Source organism: Panthera pardus, unplaced genomic scaffold, assembly GCF_024362965.1.
Source record: "Panthera pardus isolate Hobbes unplaced genomic scaffold, ASM2436296v1 HiC_scaffold_10, whole genome shotgun sequence".
NCBI classification, from domain to species: Eukaryota; Metazoa; Chordata; class Mammalia; order Carnivora; family Felidae; genus Panthera; species Panthera pardus.
The window spans coordinates 10,208,705-10,228,242 of NW_026526655.1; the positions used below are offsets into that span (position 1 = coordinate 10,208,705).

The 19,538-nt window shown below is 41.2% G+C and overlaps 1 protein-coding gene across 3 annotated transcripts in view; it reads left to right on the forward strand.

Annotated features, from left to right (window-relative positions):
* The window catches only part of PID1 (phosphotyrosine interaction domain containing 1), a 228,811-nt gene extending 226,258 nt beyond the window's left edge, over positions 1 to 2,553 (forward strand). For all 3 annotated transcript variants that reach the window (XM_019445684.2, XM_019445682.2, XM_019445683.2), the window contains one exon: positions 371 to 2,553. In XM_019445684.2, the coding sequence (XP_019301229.1) occupies positions 371 to 847 (477 nt within the window). In that variant the 3' untranslated portion in view covers positions 848 to 2,553. The remainder of the gene's footprint in view (positions 1 to 370) is intronic.
* The last annotated feature ends 16,985 nt before the right edge of the window (positions 2,554 to 19,538 follow it).

Sequence of the window (19,538 nt, forward strand, 5' to 3'; positions counted from 1 at the left end):
ATGTGAAAGATCATACTGTTATTGTAATTTGAATTTTAAAAAGGGGTAGGGAGAGGGAGAGTGGGACTCTAGAAATTAGGTTTTTAAAAATCCAACTCTATTTAAGGAGTTTTCAGTACCTTTGCCAGATGGTCAACTTGTTAGGGAGAAAAGGTAAAAATTACCGTGACAGGGTATCTTGCGTTTGGTTTTGTTTTGTTTTGTTTCATTTTTGGGTTTGTTTTTGGTTTTTCATTTTAGGGAGCCGGGAAAGTGTCTCTCCACCTGCTTCGAGTGACAGCGTGACTGTCTTGAGAACATCTGGGTGAACAACTGGAAGGAAGAGCCCAATATTGACCTTTCCCTTTCTCTTCCTCTCTTCCCTCTGCAGGTTACCTACCTGGGTAAAGTCCCCACCACCGGCATGCAGTTCCTGTCAGGCTGCACAGAAAAGCCAGTCATCGAGCTCTGGAAGAAACACACGCTAGCCCGAGAAGATGTCTTTCCCGCCAACGCCCTCCTGGAAATCCGACCATTTCAAGTGTGGCTCCATCACCTCGACCACAAAGGTGAAGCCACGGTCCACATGGATACCTTCCAGGTGGCGCGCATTGCCTACTGCACCGCCGACCACAACGTGAGCCCCAACATCTTCGCCTGGGTTTACAGGGAGATCAATGACGACCTGTCCTACCAAATGGACTGCCATGCTGTCGAGTGCGAGAGCAAGCTCGAGGCCAAGAAGCTGGCCCACGCCATGATGGAGGCCTTCAAGAAGACTTTCCACAGTATGAAGAGCGACGGTCGGATCCATAGGAACAGCTCATCGGAAGAAGTTTCCCAGGAGTTGGAATCCGACGACGGCTGAATGGACTTAGCATGCTTCGGCAAGGCAGCACTGGTCGAGGAATTCAAGATGATAGATGAATAAGCAACGATTCAAATTTGGGAAGTAAAGACTGCCACGCTATTGGCTGACCAAGCTTTTTTAAATTCAGAAGAGCAATTCTAAATCTAAAGAAATGTATTATTAAAGTAATTACGTTACATTGAAATCTGCTGCTGCTGTGACTGTGGGGAGGGTGGGCGTGCAGACGGGGAGGAAAGTTCTAGACTCTCTTCCTCCCCCCACCCCTCATTTCCCAATGCCTCCCTGTAGGAGCTCTCCATGCCGGTTGTCACCACTCTCAGGCAAATACACTGCGGCTGTTATTTGACGAGCCATTCCAGTTTGCCTTATGGACCCCAGCCAGAATGTTCGGTGCCCCTGGAGGATCCCTAGTAGTGGGTGGGGGTGGGGTGGGGGGTACAGATGCAGGCACAGAGGCCGCAGAGCCAAGGGAACACTCCAGGCTCATCCTGAGAGCCCCTCTCCCTGGCATGGTTCAGATTCTCTCCTCAGTAAGCGAATCAGCACAGCCTTTATTTAGCTTTACAACTAACAACCTGGTAGCTGGTAGTTGATTCAGTTAAAGATAATGCTTTTATTTACATAAATATATCAAGTAGTACCCTCTTATTGTATTCACTTCATCTATTTTCTTGGAATACTCACAACTGCTAATAGCTGCCTTCCTTATCCCTCCTCATCCACCCTCTTTCCCCTTCCAACCCAGCCTACGTCCCTAAGGGATGGATTCTCAGCATACACTGCAGGACACAAAAAGGGAAGAAAATAACCAAGCATCTGAAATAACCAGTCGAGCAAAGTGGGAGTTTAAAAACAACCACCACGACCACAGAAACTTTGGAAAAAGGGAACGAGTTATCAGCAAGTGGGCAAAAACTCCACGCGGGCTGTCCTTTTTTCAGGTCTGATTTACAGTAACTTGTTTAGTTAATGGTCCTGCCTGAGGAATCCTTCCTGGCCAGCCTCAGATCTGATCGGGCGTCGCCAAGGAAGCCTTGCCGCCTTCACTCAATGTTGTACTCGAATAGAGAATGTGTTGTGTACAACTGGCTTGTCTAGACAAACTGTGTCCGTCTTCATCTAAAAGGAAATCTGACCTTGTCATCTTCAAATTGGTGAGACCTTAGAGTCAGAGTTTCCAGTCTGTTCACTGTTTCTAATGAGAGATTCTCACCGAGAGAGCCTGAGGTTTCTCAGTTCCGGGGCTCTTTAAATATCATAAACACAAAGTCAACACTGAATGAAATTGAAAAGCGTTGGTTAAAATGCATACATTTAAAGCCGGGAGCAGATGGCTAGTGTTCCAGGTAATGCTGCTCCTTGATTAAAGTCTGTTTTTTCATCCTGGTAGTTAATGTTAGGGGACACTGGGGGACCTTACAGAGGCCTTAAATGAGAGCTCATTGAATCCAGAGAGTAATGGGGTCGGTGTTTTGGTCTGTGTATCTGCGTGTCCGTGTACGCGTTTGTGTGTGTGTACGTGTGCCCCGGTGTGTGGGTTCAGTTTTAAGGCATGTAGAATAAGCATGGAGTCGTATTGAGAAGAACTTGCCTCTTGGAGATATTGCTTGCTGCTCTCCAGCACATGTAAACTATTCTTTAGCATAAATGCGTTCATTCTTTAATAAAAAATATGTTTGCATTAATAAAGCTGAGGACTTTCATACTCTGTACGTCTTTCCTTTTTTAAGTAATGAAAACCCCAAGGACGAAATAGGCCACGTCGAGTAAATCAGGAATCCTCTCTAAGAAACATGCAGCCTTGGTCCTAAAGAACCCATTCCTTGATGGTGTTGAACAAATCTTGTTTGATTGTCTAATGCTCAACTTATATTGAATTACTGCCCCTTCGCTGAGACGGTATCATGGCAAGTAGTTATTCAGCGTGGTGGACTTATTTCAGAGGAGAGGCTTCTAGAACGTCCTGCAAGTGATTGCTATTTATAAAACCTCGTGTATAGCTTTGGGGACTCCGTGCCGGAATCCTGGAAGGTAAATACGGAGCGATTCCCTCGCACGGCACTGGTTACAAATGCTTCCTGCAGGCCATGATTTCTCAGAACGACCCCATTAATCTCGCAAGGCAGGTGGCCCGTGGAGCCACTGTGTGTGTTGAACAATGCCCTTCATGGGATCAGGAACCAACATAAAGCCTTCCGAAGTGAAAATATGAGAGCCTGCTGAAGAGGTGCACTCGAGTAAGAATCACCACCCATCTCTGACTCAAATGGCATTTTCCCTCATTGACCTTTTCTGAATTTCAGTTTCGCTACCTTGTCCTTGAAGGTGCTTCTAAGATGGGGGGGGGGGGCGGGGGGAAGAAAGGAAGGAAGAAAGAACGCAGCCAGCATATATTTCAGAACAGTGCCATTTCCGTCTCACGGAAGTTAAATCCCAAGTGCACATATGGGTATTTATTGCAGAAGGCGTTTGCTGATCTTTTTCCAGGGTACTGAGTGTGACAGGCTAAGTAATTGGCTCTGATAATGTTGCCATGAGCTTTTGCTTGAGATGATGAGTAAGCAATTTCAAGATAAATACACAACGACATCTTTCAAATAGCTAATGAGGTCTTTGGGGACAGCCAGGATTCATTCGCCCCAGAGGGGTGATTCAGACGTGCGTTTTTTTTTTTTCTTTATGGCTTTGGTTTCTCCCTTTCTATACTATACTTTCTATACTAGTGGTCACAAAGCACTTTCACGTATGGTAAGTCCTATGCCCCTCAGAAGGATCCAGTAGGGGGTTCCTTATCTCTTTAACTTTAGAGATGAGGAAACTGAGGTTCAGAGAGGTTGCATAAGTCAGCCAAGGCGACACAGCTAGGGTGGATTTGATGGAGACTTCGAACTCTCTGACTTCTAGGCCAGGGCTGTTGCTCTGTTTAGGCAAGGTCCATCGCTTTTGAATTTTTTATTTCCATTCTCCTTAAATCCTCTAGCCTGTTTTAAACTGGTATTCTAAGCCACTATAAATAAACATCCTTTGCTATTCATTTCCAAGTACTTTTGATAGCAATAGAAAAAGTTTTAAAAGCAAACAAAGGCCCAGGAAGTTTTATCTGAGCACAAATAGCATAATGTGAGATTTTACTTAAGTATTTTATTGGCTGTGGTCAATGGACAAAATACCCTCTCCACCCCTACAGAACCAAGATGCCTGGTTTATTTTGTTTTTCTCCGGACACATTAAAACTCTGAGTCAAATCCTTCTGCGGCAGGATTCTAAAACAACACGTATTTGCTGTTCGTTCAATGCGTTTTCAATTCTATATTTATTTGTATGATTATATAAAGTATCCGTTCAAGCCTCTGGGGTGTAAGTGTCATTAAGATGGGGATTTTGTCCGTTTTGTTCACCTTTTATCTCCAGCCGCAGGTTACAGAATTCTTGTCATGCATTTGTGTCTGTTTACTTCCGTTGCTGAAAACAAAGAGGGCGGGTGTTAGGGGAGGGCATTTTTATTTTTCCAACAGTAGGAAGCATATGAGTGTAACTGAGTTTTCCCCAAATTTATACTTCAGGAAACATTTTTTCTTTGCCTTCTCTCTTGCCTTTTTCCACTTTTTTCCCCCCTCTTCCCCTCCATCCTTTTCAACTTTGATATTTAATTATTTACACAACACCACTCCAGACATCCTCTGATTTTAGCAGAAAGAGAATACAAGCTCTGAATCTGAGATCATGGTTTAGTTCACGATGCGCTGATGTAGAATTTGACCATATTGTCAAACACTTCAGATTATCCTAGATTGTTCTTATTTACTATTATTTTTCAGTCAGAAGGGACATGATGACAATTTAATTCTCCATAGTTTACTATTTCTTAGGCATTCTAAAAAAGTGTGATATAGCTTCTCATCTCCTAGACTGAACTGTGGTGAAGGAGAAGGTTCCCTTAATTGCCCAATTCTTATGTATCTTCGAGAAACTTTCCTTTTAGACGCCAAGATTTGGCTTTTAGAGTAATTTTATGGGATGCAATTGTTCAGCTTGAGAACTCTTGCTTCTTTTGAGGAGGTACCAGCTGATAATAGTTACCAGAAGAGAACCGAGTATGGTGCATAAGTTCAAGCTTAGAAAGAAAAACAACTGAATGGGTAAGAGCAAATTGCTAAGAGGAAGAAAAATCTAAACCATCTTATTTTGGACATTTACAAATAAACTGCGATATATTTTTTTAGTGAATCTAAGACATAGTCTTGTACACTTGAGCGAGGCTGACATTTGCAAAGAGATTTGGGGAGAATGTTTCTTTTGGAATGACTTAGTAAGATTATTTTGGGTTTTGCTTAGGTACCCAGAATTGGTTATTCAAAAATAACCTGAATAGTTTTTGCTTAGGAAATCCATGGCTTCCATTTAAAAACGTTTTTTAAGTTCCTACTAAGTTTTCAGTAGCTTAGAGGCTACTCTAAGAAGCTACTAAGGTGATCTGAAAATGGAATTACTGAAGTATGACACATTTTTAAGCCCTTCATAAAATTACCGATAATCATCAATATTTTCATGTCCATAAAGTCACTTAACAACTATTAATAAAAAATGTCTCATTCTTTTATCGAAAAATACATACTGGACCAAGGTTGGGCCATTTAAAAATATTATGAGATTTGTAAAATCATGATGCTACATGAGACCTGCTGATTTCAATCCCGTCATCATGGGGTGGTGGTTGCCATTCCAGAACGTTCTTTGTCCTCTGGGGACAAAGCTTCAGAGCACCATTTAAGGAAACACCCACTTGCAAGAAAGAGCCAAGAACTGACTCCATTCCATGGTCCCTTTTTAATGTAAATTTGGGATCAACCAAGACCAAAATTCATCACAGATACTGAATCCTATTCTACACAGGCAACAAAATCTGATGATAAATGTTGTTATGTTCATAATTGGATCATCTTCATGCTGATGCTATTATGGGCAGAAGAAGATTTTAATTGGAGGGCTGAGGATGGAATTAGACCTTTAATTCAGTCTTTTGCCCAATTATTTTCTTGCCTTTCTCCATTTCAATAGCAACAGCTTTTCCTAGAATCTAGGACTGCACTTTTAGAAATTAGTACAGTAAAACCTCATTAATTTAGATAAAACTAATTAGGAGTTGGTGGTTTGGGCCCTGAAATGCTCAAGTTTTATGCTTATTTTTAATAAGCAAAATAAATAGGATGAAGAACGCCATTATTGGAAGTGTTCGGCCGCCTGGGAAAAACTGCTTCCACATATCACAGTAACAATTTACCAGACATAGTGTAATTTCAGCATAAGTAGAAACTGGTACCACTGAAATTGAGGTTTCGATGCGCCTCTTTCAAGCCATTATTCTTTATTTACTAAAGTGGGTTTCTCCACTGAGCAACAAATGGTTAATGCAATTCTAGGATTCAGAGCCCTTGGAAGTAATAAAATCCCTCTTCTACCCATCATTTTTATACATCTTTGCTTTCAGTTAGTATAACTCTTTGGTCTTCTTAACCGTAACTCTCTCAAAAAACTAAACTCTTCCTGTTTCTCGCAGAAACGTTGCTATTAAAATAATGGAAATAGAAATTATTTTCTGATGGTCTTGGCTTTCATCATTTTTCTCTTCGCTATTCGTTTGTCTCCCCCCTTGCGTTATTAAGACACTAAATTATCGTGGATCGCCGTAAAAAGCTCAGTAACGCAAGATCGTGGAGTCAGTCAGTTATGATCAATTATGTCTCATGGTCTGGTTTGTATTTAAAGTTTAACGTTTTGCTTTTCAGATCCCTGAGTGTGGTTATGATTTGCAGGGTCCCACTACCAAGCAATCTGATAGCTCCATCCATAGGTTGGCTCCATATGAATGGAGTATGAGGTTCGGAGGGTCTCCGCGCACAGACTGGAGACTGTGCCCTGCCCAAGGGGACGTGATAGAGAGACCAAGCGGGCCCTACTGGACCCCGCCCGTGCTATTCTTGCAGAGTGTGTACTTTGGCCTGGGGGGGCGGGGTGGGGAGTGGGGATCAGTCCAGAGAAAGAGGCATCATTTTGCAATCCATCATCCTCCCAGAAGGTAGATAATTTTTCTACCAGGGTAGATAGACACTTGTTTCACAAATAAATACCATCTTAACATGGCTGTCCTGAGGGACACCCGTATCTTTGTTCTCCATGTATTTTTTGCAGACACACGAAATACCAAACTCTGGACTCTCTTCACTATACCCCGTGTTTCACAAACCAAAAGAGGGTACGCGGGGAGCACCAGTGACGCTCTAGGAACCATCGATAGCTCTTGAGATCGCATTGTACAGAAGGGCCATCTTATTTATGGTTGCCTAACTTTTGGGCTCAGAATTGCAACAGTTGTGAGCTTTGAGTCCTCACGCAGTGCTATTGTACATGTATTTTAAAGAATCAAAATCATTGTTCCATTAGGGTCATTTCTTCTCTATTACTCTTGAAGGAAAGGAGTGAAGCATCCAGCCTACACATTAACCTCAGAAAATGGAAGAGAAAATTCATTCTGGGTGACTCTAGGGATGCCAGAAAGCCTCAGAACCCAGAGATAAAACTTGGCACCTCTCTCGTTCCCTGAGACGGACCTCTGAGGCGGAGGTCTTATTAATTTTTCTATTTCCATCCAGCCCCTGACCCAGGCCTTTGCCGTGACCACAGGTGTGTGGCAGGAGTGAGCAGATGTCGGAGAAGAGTGGATCCTGGAGAGGAGGGAAAGGAGTCCTGCCTCTGCCAGGATTTCGTTTCAGTCAGACCAGCTCTGTGCCCTCTGGTCACTTTTGGACATGTGACATTCGTCCTTTGTCTGCAAAGTGCCTCCTGGGGGCACTCAAAAGCCATCAAGGAAAGAGAGTAGCTTTTTTTTCAAAAAAAATTTTTTTATGTTCATTTATTTTTGAGAGAGAGAGAGAGAGAAAGACAGAGACAGAGTGTGAATGGGGGAGGGCAGAGAGAGAGGGAGACACAGAATCCGAAGCGGGCTCCAGGCTCTGAGCTGTCAGCACAGAGCCCGACACGGGGCTTGAACCCACGAACCGTGAGATCATGACCTGAGCCGAAGTCGGCAGCTTAACCGACTGAGCCACCCAGGTGCCCCGAGAACAGCTCCTTAATGGAACACAGAACCGCCAGCTCCACTGTTCTTCATGCCCACAACTCCTATTGTCTAAAGTTCAGATCTGATTGTGCCAGACTTTTACTTACAAACTTTCCATGGCCTCCTCATTGTCTGTAAGAGAAACGGGTCAGTGTCTTCCCTCCCCACCTGCCCTCCTTCCTTAACTTTATTTTATATGTTGGTGTGAGAGACCAGCTCCTTCTCAAGCTTTCACCTGCTGTTTCAGGCTCTGGTCTGAACCCTTCTCCACGTTGCCCTGGGCAAAGAACTTAACATCTCAGGCCTCAGTTTCCTCACCTGTAAAGAGTAACAGGTGTATGACTCCTAGAGCTGCAATGAAAAGTAAGTGAGTGAATATGCATGAGGCACTTAGCCTGGATCTGGCATCTGGCAAGTGTTCAGTCAATGCCAGTATTTGGGAGGCGGGGGGGAGGGTTGTTCTCACTCCTCCACAGGGACCTGTTGGAGAGCCTACAGCATTCTTTGCAATTCCCCTCAAAGGCCAGACTCTGGGCTTTGGCATGTCTGCTCCTAGGTCAGATTTTCTCCTCTCTGTTGCTGGGGCTCCTTCTTCCAGGCTCCCGCAGACTTGTGAAAACCACGGTGGCCTTGACACCCTTTTCTTCTATGTCTTCCTCACCGCTGACCTAAGGGCTCCCAGAGCAATGCCGTCCCCTAGATCTATACTGCCGGCCGCATGTGTCATTTAAGAATTTCTAGTGGCCAAATTAAAAAAAATGTAAAAGAAGGAGGAGAAATTAATTTTAATAATGCACTTTAAGCCAAATATCTAAACTATTATCATTTCAACACATAGCTACTATGCATTAATGAGATATTTCGCATGCTTGCAACGTCTTCGATGTCTGGCATATATTTTACAGGCTACAGCCCACGGAGTGCTCAATAGCTACGTCTAACTAGTGCTGTTGTAGGTGACTGCCCAGTGCCAGAGCGTGGGCACCGTGGCCCCATCCTCTGTGCACCCATAGAGTCCATCTCGGTGACAGAGACATCGGAGGGGCTCGGACACATTGTTTAATGAATAAAATAGTGAACCTGATTACAACTTCATCAGGTGTGTAGGTGTGTTAGTTTTCTAGGGTTGCTGTCACATACTGGCTGGATTAAACAACTGTAACCTCACAGTTTTGGAAGCTAGAAGGCCAAGTTCAGGGTGTTGGCCGGGCTGGTTCTTTCTGAGGCTTTGGGCAGAGATCTGGTCCATGCCTTCTGGTGGTTTTCTGAGCCTCCTTGGCTTTCCTTGGCTTCCGTACCACCACCTTGCTGTCTGTCTTTATGTTCACATGATCCTGTGTGTGTGTGTGTGTGTGTGTGTGTGTGTGTGCATCTGTCTGTCTGTCTCCAAGTTTCCCCCTTTTAGAAGGACACCGGTTATACTGGATTCGGATTTCATTTTAACTAATTATACCTGCAATGACTCTATTTCCAAATAAGGTCACATTCTCAGATACTAGGGATTGAGGCTTCAACCTATGAATTTGGGTGGAGGACACAATTCAACCCATAACAACAAGGCACGTAGGAATACTGAGTGGCACTTCAGAGCTCATGGCTCGGAGGTGCAGAGCACAGCGTCACTGAAATTCAGCACTTTTTCTGCTCTCGTCCCTGTGGGGAGCCCTTCTTGTCCGGACTTGAGTTTGGTTTCTCTTGGCCAGCCGGGATTGTGGTAGGATTATCAAGGACAAAGCAGACGGTTCTTGGAAGTATATTTTCATTTCAATGCTTTGAATTTCTTTGTGAAATAAAGTTAACGTGGTTCTTAAATACATATGCCTTTCAAGGAGAGGGAAACCTCTGAACTCAGCCCTTTCCCATCTTCCATTATTATGTCGGTGTCTGGTAATCACTGGCTTGGGTTGTCTGCCGAGGGAAATGAGGTTGTGAGGGAAAACAGCTTGAGAACTAAAAAAAATGAGGAAGTTGGAAGCAGGCAGGATGGCTCTTCCTGTATGTGACAACATTAGGCGAGCCTTAGGCCAAGTTTTCCCGGCTGGGCCAACCTTGGTCTAAGCCAACGCCCGCAATTCCCCCATGGAGCCCCTTGTGCTTTTCACTGGGAATTGGTGTTTTCCAGGCATCTCAACATGATCCAACTAAAGTCCCCACATCAAAAAAGAAGAAGCTTTGAAGGCCAGAATTTGAGATTTGCCTGGAACACAGGGGCCGTGGTGTTTTTCTGCATCTACAGTTCCAGGTCCTGCGGTTGTGTCTCGCTTTGTGTTGTAAGTGTGTGCACCATGGCGCACAGAAGAAGCAGATCCCTCCACCTCGTTGTGGAAGCACATCTTTCCCCCAGAATTTAAAAAGCAGCTTCAGTGTTGCTTTGTTAAGATAAGCCCACACCAGAATTTGGCCAGCAACCAAAGAACTCTCTAGCTGGGATAATTTATTACCCAAACTTGTTGTCCACACTGATTGTTCAGTTCTTCCTTTTAAAGGTCAGACTTTGTTACGTTATGATTAGAGTTGCCTTTTTAACAAGTTATTTCGTTTCTGCTTAACACTGCCTATTGGCTACTCCATGGACTCCACCAAAGACATGAGCTAAGGATAGTAAAGAGAGAAGAAAGCGTTGAAAGGACCAAAATAATAGGAACTAATTCTTTTGAGCATATATGAGGTACAAGACACTTTTAAATACATAATCTCATTTAATCTTCACAGAACCCTATGTGGTCAGAATTATTATCCCCTCATTACAGATGAAGAGTTGATTTTGGAAAAGCTTAAGGAAGTTGGCTGAAGCTTTGCTTAAAAAGCAAAGCTAGGACTTAACCTCAGGACCCTCTAATCCCAAAGCCTGTGATTTACCTACATGCTCCAGGGATGTTCCCAAGTCACTCTGCCCTTGTAACACCCCAACCACCTGGCTTTTGGGTCTCCCAGGTTGGGCCCCCAGATTGTCCAACAGATCAGAGTACCTCATTCTTAGGTCCAGCTCGGTCTTGAGAACCTAGTGCGTCTGTCTGTGCAGCTGTGGATACGCCAACCTTTAGTGACTTTTCATGGCCTTGCTTTCAACGCTTGAGCTAGCTGCCAGTGAGCTCTGGGGACGGTTTGTCCCCAGAGGGGCTGGTTTTCACAAAACTAAAATGCTTAACTTCCCCTGGATGATTTAGGCGGTTCTTTTGGATCCCTTCTCTGGCATCCAATGGAAAATAAATTTCAGTCCTCCTTTCCTTCCATGCACATCAGGAATCCAAACCTTGAGCTCGCATCATGTGAGATTTAAATGAGATAAAAATGGAAATGAACATTTATTAAGTGCTTACCATGTAGCAGGATTTAAGATTTTTACTGTCATTTTCTAATTGTGTGCTTCATGAAATGCATATGCAGAGGGAACTCTTAATCTGCCTAGAATAAGGAGGAGGAAAGTGAAGTTCAGAGAGGTATTTGCTAAATGTCACCACCCTGGGGAGGCAGTCTGACTCCTAAGTCTGCATGTCTTATCCAGCCTTACAGGTGATTCAAAGGCCTTGGCCCAGGGCATGCTTCCTTCAGATAAGTGACAGAGATGTTTCCCCGCAGCCTGGCACTCTCTCAAACCACCCTTATGAGGCCAGAACCTCACTTTTTGATAAAATAAATCATACCTTGGAGCCCACGTCAAAGCTTTTGTTTTGCAGGGTCAGAAGATTGAGAAAAAAGATTTACCAATGTCTTGGGCATCTTTTACCTATTTTAATACCACATTAAAATTTTTTTCAGATGAAAATATTGAGACTTAGATGAAATGATTTCTCCCACTTTACACTAAGTGATGCTGAGTCTTGAGATGCTCCTCTTTTTCTTAGCATAAAGAGTACCTTCTAGAACATGGCAGAGATGATGTCTAAATTATTAACGTTCTAAGTGTCTCCTATACACCATTCTTTTTATTCTTCCTTAAAATGTTTCATTTCTTACCCAGGAAGTTCGACAGTGGAAATACAGAATCCATTGTGAACCAAGGACTCAAGCATCTAGGGCGACGACCCAAATGAGTAGAATATACAGAAAGAAAAAAAAAATTACTGAAATTGTCCTGAGCATAGTTGGATCGTAACAATTGGGTCTTTGTTTCTCAACTCTCTTATGATTATAAATGTGTTATTTCATGCACTTCATTTAATCAAACATACCATTTATTCCAATGAACCTTGAATGTTCTAACACTAATTTTCATAACTTTACTAAAAACGGAGGCCATTGTATCGTAATTATTGTTCAGTGTTTAAGACCCTATAATTTTCAAGAACTATCATGTCTATCCGCCATCAGCATTTTTGTACAAATAAGCCTGAGCACACATTCCTGTTCTTTAGTGTTATCTCCTCTTCATTATTTTATCTTCGATTTCCTAATTTCAAAAGAGGATGTTGTTATTCACAAGCAGATTTTTATTTCCAGGAGAGATATCACAGCGCTAGCTTTATTTAGTGGCGTTCCTCCTGTAACTTCATTTCATAATGTAAGAAAACATGTTTATAATAGAGAAGAAAGGAAGTAGTCATCTCGATATATCATCATGTCAAGAGCAACTTTCTCATGCTGATGTGATTAAAGTGATTGTTCCTTCCAAGATTTTCCTCATGTTTGCTAATGAACATGTAATGTCTTCCATATATATATATATATATATATATATATATATGATTCACTTAAGAATTACTTCTGTTGCTCTTTAGTTCTTTAATTTTTGGAAAGAGAAATATAAACACAATATTGGTTTCCCTGGTGAAAATTCTTCCCAGAAGACACAATATGGTATGAGATACTCATGAACAGCAGGTAATGCACAAAGTCATTTCTACTGGAAAATATGCCATCTGGACCAAAAAAAAAAACAACAATTTGTGGAAATGCATGTCAGTATGATTGTGTTATTCTGGGTTAATGGTGTTGGTGACTGCATCCTCAAAGTCGTTTTTTAGAAGGAAATGCAAGAACATTTGGAAAAGACCATTATGGATGGCCTTTAGTTAAATTTTCTGGTAACTCTTTCATTCATTTCAAAGAAAGAGAGACTGAACCAAGACCAGGAAGCTATTTCCATGTGCTGTGAAACATGCAGAAAGAGGGGTAGAAGGAAGCATGAGTGTCAACATAACCGAGAAAATGATTTCTTAAATAAACCCATGATGAGCTAAACTCAGAGTCCTGTTGTGTTCTATGCCTCAACGTGCTGGACACTTTCTAGCTCCTCATGTACTCATACCAGCGGCCTTTGCATATGCTGTTCCCTCTGCCTAGAGCAATGCCAACTTCCAGACCTGGGTCCTCTAGTCCTAAACCCATCCCCTGTGGTTCAGGCAATACTTCTTTACCTTTAAAGGAATGACTAGAAGTCTGGCACTGCACTCTACTCCATAGCACCATGAGTGTTTTCTTCCTAGCACTTCTCCTAGTTGTAATTGTGCTTTCCTTGTTGTGACTCTGTGAATAATGGCTATTCTCCACTAGATCGTAAGTTCCCTAAGTACCCACCACAATGCCTGCCACTTAAAAGGGACCCATAGTTTCTGAATGAATTAATGACTTGGCTTTAGAGTAGTGAGGACCGTGGCCTTGGGTCACTTTCCTGAGGTCCACTGTTTATTTCACTACACAGCAGTGGCTTGGCTGGGGGGCAGCATGCTTTGCTGGCCGCTTTCGAGCATGGTCTGTTGACTGTGGATCAGAGGTTGCATCTGTTTGAAGCTATCTGGGTTCTGTGGGGATCAAAGTCTGGCAGATTAGAAGAACTGATTCCTTAATCAACAGAGTCAGAATGACTTCAAAGAGATTTCTTCATGGGAAGAATTGGGCCGGAGTACAGAGAAGGGTCAGAGCCTGGATGTAGGAAACGTTAAATCTTCTGTTCTGACTTTTGAAGCTCTGTTTCCACCACATTGCAAATGTTTCCAGTTTAGTTATAGGCAGGAGCCCAAAGAGAACTGTAATGACTAGAATCACAAGTTGTGAGAACCATAAAAGGCCTTGGAAGATGATTTGACACTTTCTGATTCCCAGATGGGGACCTAGACAAGTTCAGGGACTTGCCCATGACTCCTAGGCACGTAACAGGGTTAGGTCTGGAATCCAGCTTTCTTTCCATTAGGCTAGACTCCTGTTTCTTATGATGGCAAGTCTGTTACTTATACGCCTGGGGCCCCCCACTCATGTGCCCTGCCACCTAGAGTAAAGGTGACCTGGGCAAGTCACTTAAGCCTTGGAGATCTCGGGCTTTGATCACACATGTAAAATAATGGGCCACACTCGAGAATGTCTAATGTACCTTGAATTGCAGATCGTTTGTTGTTCTACACCAACCCTCTGCTCTTCCCAGACTGTGTGACTCCTTGGGCCTCATTTCTAAACGTAAGCCATGTTACTGCACAGCATGATATGGAAGTTCAACGTTAATACTGAGTAGCATTTGTATAGCACTTACAATATGCTAGATACAGCCCTGTGTTACATGTTACATATAGCAACTAATTTAATTTTCACTGTGTTTTTATGGGAAACACTATCATTTATTTACTTCTGTTTACAGATGGAGAACTCATAAAAGTAACATGTCAGATCCAAGGTATCACTGACCCCACGTGGCAGGGCTACAATTTGAACCCAGAGTTCCTGGCTGACTTGATGTAGAGACAACTGTCTGTACAAAGTGAAATTCATTTTTGAAATTTGTTTATGTATTACTCCTTTTCCAGAAAGCTTTGAAGTGTTTCACAGATATACACCCTATACCACATACAAAATACGTGAATAACAGAAAGGAAAATTGATGGATGAGTCAATACCAAAAATCTTTTGAACATTGTACTAAATGTGGGTTTAAGATTTGGATCAAGTGTGTTATTGGTAAATTAAAAAAAAAAAAAGGATCACTTGGAAACCTCCATTCATCTGAGATAAGATTTAGGGAAACTATTTTTAAGACCTCCATTAAGTGGTGGGAGTTTCTCATGCATTTTGGAGACTAACCCCTTTTTGGATAGGGAGTGTGCAAATTTTTTTCCCATCCCGTAAGTTGCCTTTTCACACTGTCGATTGTTTCCTTTGCCTCATGGAAGTGTGTTAGCTTGATGCACGCCTACTTGTTTATTTTTGTTTTTGTTGCCTGTGCTTTGAGTTTCGTATCCACGAAATCATTGCCAAGACCAATATTATGAAGCTTTTCCTCTGTTTTCTTCTAGGAGTTTTACATTTTCAGTTCTTACATTTAAGTCTTTAATCTGCTCTGAGTTGATTTTTCTGTAGGGTGTAAGAGCTGGGTTTCATTTCATCCATTTGTTTATGGATATAGAGTTTAACCACCACTGTTTATTGAAGAGACTACCCTTTCCTCGTTGTGTATTCTTGGCACATTTGTTAGTGACTACTTCCTCTCCTGATCTGCTCCCCGGCCTTCTCTGTAGTGAAGTATTACAGCCTTCTGGCTCCTTTGCCCTCTGGCACCATCTGGTTTCAGCTAACAGGCAACACTGGCTGGAGATGGGAGGGTGGGAGAGGGGGAGGCCAGTATATTAATACCCCTGGCTTTTTCCCGGAAGGGTCATCCTGAGCCAAACCAATAAGAAAAAAATTCCCCATGCTCTTTGTTTTTAGTACTATTATTTTTCATACATGAAACTTCCTTGTATTTGATTTCATTTTGGGGTAAGACCGAGGTAGGGATCTATTTTAATTTTTTTCTGTATGACCTACTAGTTGACCTGCAACTCTAAAAAATCCAGGTCTTTCCTACCGATTTAAAATGCTGTCTGATATACAGTAGATCGACTCGTTTGATTTCTTTGGTTTTGGCATATTTTTTGTGGTGAGGTTATTTGCGTTGAGATTTTTATTCTATTGGTTGCCTTATTAATTGCAATATTATCTAGTACATCTAACCCTCTATTCTGTTACACATAATTTATTTATTCCTTAGTTTTAATAATGATGAAATTTGTCAATATTTGGTTTTTTCTCCTCTCCCTCCCCTCCCCTTCACCACTCAATTTTAGTTGAATATATTATTTTTCTGTGTTTGCTTTCATATCTTTAAATATATACTTTTATTTCTATTCCTTGATTTATTGGTTTGAAATACTCTTTTTTGGCCACAAGCTGTAAAATAATTGGAAGGCAGTGTATTCATATAACCTTCACGTCCTTCTCTCCAGCTTCTTTTTTTGGCTTTTGTCTAATTATTTCAATTCTGTATTGTTGAGGCTTATTATCTGTAAAGATTGTTCTAGACCCATAATTTGTCTTTGGCAAAGTACTCTTGTTCAGTCTATTTAAAGCTCACCTTGAATCCCTTTCCTATCATTTCCCCCTTCCAATATATTACTTGCCTGTTTTTTTTAATCAAGAAAAATAATTTAAAGAACTAATGAGAATTTCACTCTTTGAGTTCTTACATGTCCAGAACTTGTGTTAGCTTTACTCCTGAATGGCAGTATGTCTTGGTATCAAACTTGAATGCTTTCTTGCCTTGAGTATTTTGTAGAGAGTACTCAACTGGCTTCGTGTACCGATTATCTTCTAGGCATGATGACAAGATGCTACATGGTCAACCAGATTTCCTCTCTTACGGTGACTTGACATGTTCTTGGATGCCTAAATGTTTCTTTATAGCAAAGATAAATAATTTGTCCTTACTGCCCTTAGATTCAGTGTCGACTTTCTGTTTCAGTGTTCACTGGGGCATAGCATATGCCTTCAATCTGTAGAGATGTATTTTCATTTATTTTGGGAAATTTTTCTTTAAATGTATCTTAAAATTATTTTTCTCTTTCATCACAATGGTTTTCTTCTTTGGAGACATCAATTAAACTTTTAAAGCTCTGTATCCATTTTAATTTTGTTTGCTTGTTTTTTTCTCAGTTCTGTGTTCTCCATGGTTTATTGTATTCTTCTTAATGTTACTCTAGAAAGGACTTCTTTCTAGGATTAGTCTTGTTATTTTGCACTTTTTCTTGAGTTTGCTTCATCTTTTTTTGGTCTTCCTACATTTTCCCTAAACTTTTAAATCTCAGCTTTGAGATCTTGTTTCATAGAGGCAATAGCTTAAGTTTTTCTTTTTTAAGTTTATGACAACGTGTTTAGTTACAGTTTTGATCTGCTGCTTGGCAACATGATTCTGGTGAATCTACGTTCATCTGCCATTTTTCTGTTCCTTTTCGTTTTAGTCAGCTCAAGCTGCCATAACAAGATATGATAGACTGGAGGGCTTATCCAGCAGAAATCTATTTTCTCATTGGTCTAGAGGCTGGAAGTCTGAGATCAGTGTGCTGTCATGGTGAGGTTCTGGTGAGAGCTCCCTTACAGGCTTACAGATAACCATTTTCTCATATTAGAGACAATGAGAGAGAGAGAGAGAGAGAGAGAGAGAGGGTGCATGCGTGCGCCCACTGGTGTCTCTTCTTACAAGGTACTAATCCTACCATGAAGGCTCCACCATCATGACCTCATCTACACCTAATTCCCTCCCAAAGGTCCCATCTTCAAATACCATCACATCGGGGATAAATGCCTCAAAATGTGGATTTAGGGTGGGGGCACACATTCAGTCCATATCCCTTTTTTTTCCTCCTGCACTGTCTCCATAAGTATACTGTGCCAGTTCATTTTTAACTTTATAAGGAGTGTAAGGTGTCTTCGTGTTTCTCAAAGTGTTTGCAAAATCGTGGTTGTCTCTGAAAACTTTTCTGGGAAGTTTGCCAGGTCAAACCTTTCTTGATCACAATGCTAAAACCTTATTTGCTTTTTCATGGTTTTGACATTTTTGCCAACTGGGCAAAAGCAAGGGTGGCTGAAACAGCTCGTGCCTTAGCATGAATCAAGGCAGTAACACCAGAATGTACTCTTGGTCATTGTAGTCTTTACATCCATGAAATAACAGTTTAAAAAAACTCTTAGTTTTGGTTTTCAGCAAGAATTTTTTTTTAAGTTTTCCCTTTTAAAATTAATTAATTAATTTATTTATTTTTGAGAGAGAGAAGAAAGAGAGAGAAAGAAAGAGAGTGGAGGAGGGGCAGAGAGCGAGGGAGACACAGAACCTGAAGCAGGCTCCAGGCTCCAAGCCATCAGCACAGAGCCCAACGTGGGGCTAGAACTCACAAACCATGAGCTCACCATCCGACCAGAAGTTGGACGCTTAACTGAGCCACCTAGGCACCCCCATGGAATGCCGTCTTTACATGAAAGAAGAAATGACAGAAAACCTAAGCTTATTCAGAATTGAGCATTTGGCAGATATTGTCTCAAAAATGAATCGAGCGAGCCTGTCACATCAAGGACGATAAGTGGCAATATTTGTTGCCAATGAAAAAAATCAAACTTTTGAGCAAAAATTAGAATTTTGGAAAAACTTCATTTGCCATTCTGAGTTTGAGATCCTTCCAACCCTTATGACTTTTCTGATGAGTTGAGTAGTGATGTTAACAATATGATTTCTCAATATTGCACAATAAAATGTGTCAACATTTGAAAGATCTGCATTACTCAGTGAGCCAAATGACTAATGCGTGATGTTGCAAAATTATGCAAGGGTAGAAGATTCATTCAAAGTGCAAGTTAGATCAATGGATTTTAATGTAATAAAATAAGAAAAGTTCATTGTTATGGTCTCATATTCCACACTACAACTGTCCTTTTAGAAACTATAATGTTTCAAAGTGTTTTAGTATTAAAGAAGAATATCCACAATTATTTGAAAAGGCTTATAGTAAAACACAGCTCCTTTTCCAACGGTGTATTGTGTAAGACTAGATTTTCTTTATATATATCAACTAAAACAGCATATCTCAACAGATAAAATGGGAAAACAGATGTTAGAATCTAGTTTTTTTTCTTATTGAGCCAGACATCGGAAGATCTTAAAAATAGAAAACAGTGACACTCTGCTCACTAATTAATTATTTTTAATAATTAATATTTTAATATTTTAGTATTTGATTTTAATTATTTAATTATTTTTTGATTTGGAAAATATGATTGTATTTCATTGAAAGTTCAATGGGTTTATTATTATTAATTTTTATTTCTTATGTTTTATTTTTTTTTCAGAGAGAGAGAGAGAGAGAGAGAATCTCAAGCAGGCTCTATGCTGAGCATGGGGCTCAATCTCACAATTCTGGGATCATAACCTGAGCCAAAATCAAAAGTCAGACACTCAAACGACTCAACCGTCCAGGCGCCCCCCTCAGAATTGCCAATTTTTTCTAGTTTCACCAACGATGGATTTTGAATTTCACCTTGACATTCGTTCTCTCATTTTTTTCTTGCCACGTTTTGGACATTTTCAAGAGGAAAATTTGAGACAAATAAACTTTTCCTCCACACATAAGACTAGGCGTCTGTCTGAAGATAAGCAAACTCTATGTCAACACAACTCATGGAATAGTTCTGAGTTCTGAATACGTGTTTGCATTGTTGAAAGGACAGAAACCATTGTTGAAGAGTAACATAAAGATTTTCTCTTGTTACTAAATGATGTCTGTGTCACGATACAGTCCTCTCACCAAACTAAGGGTAATGTATGAACTGAGATTATTGCAG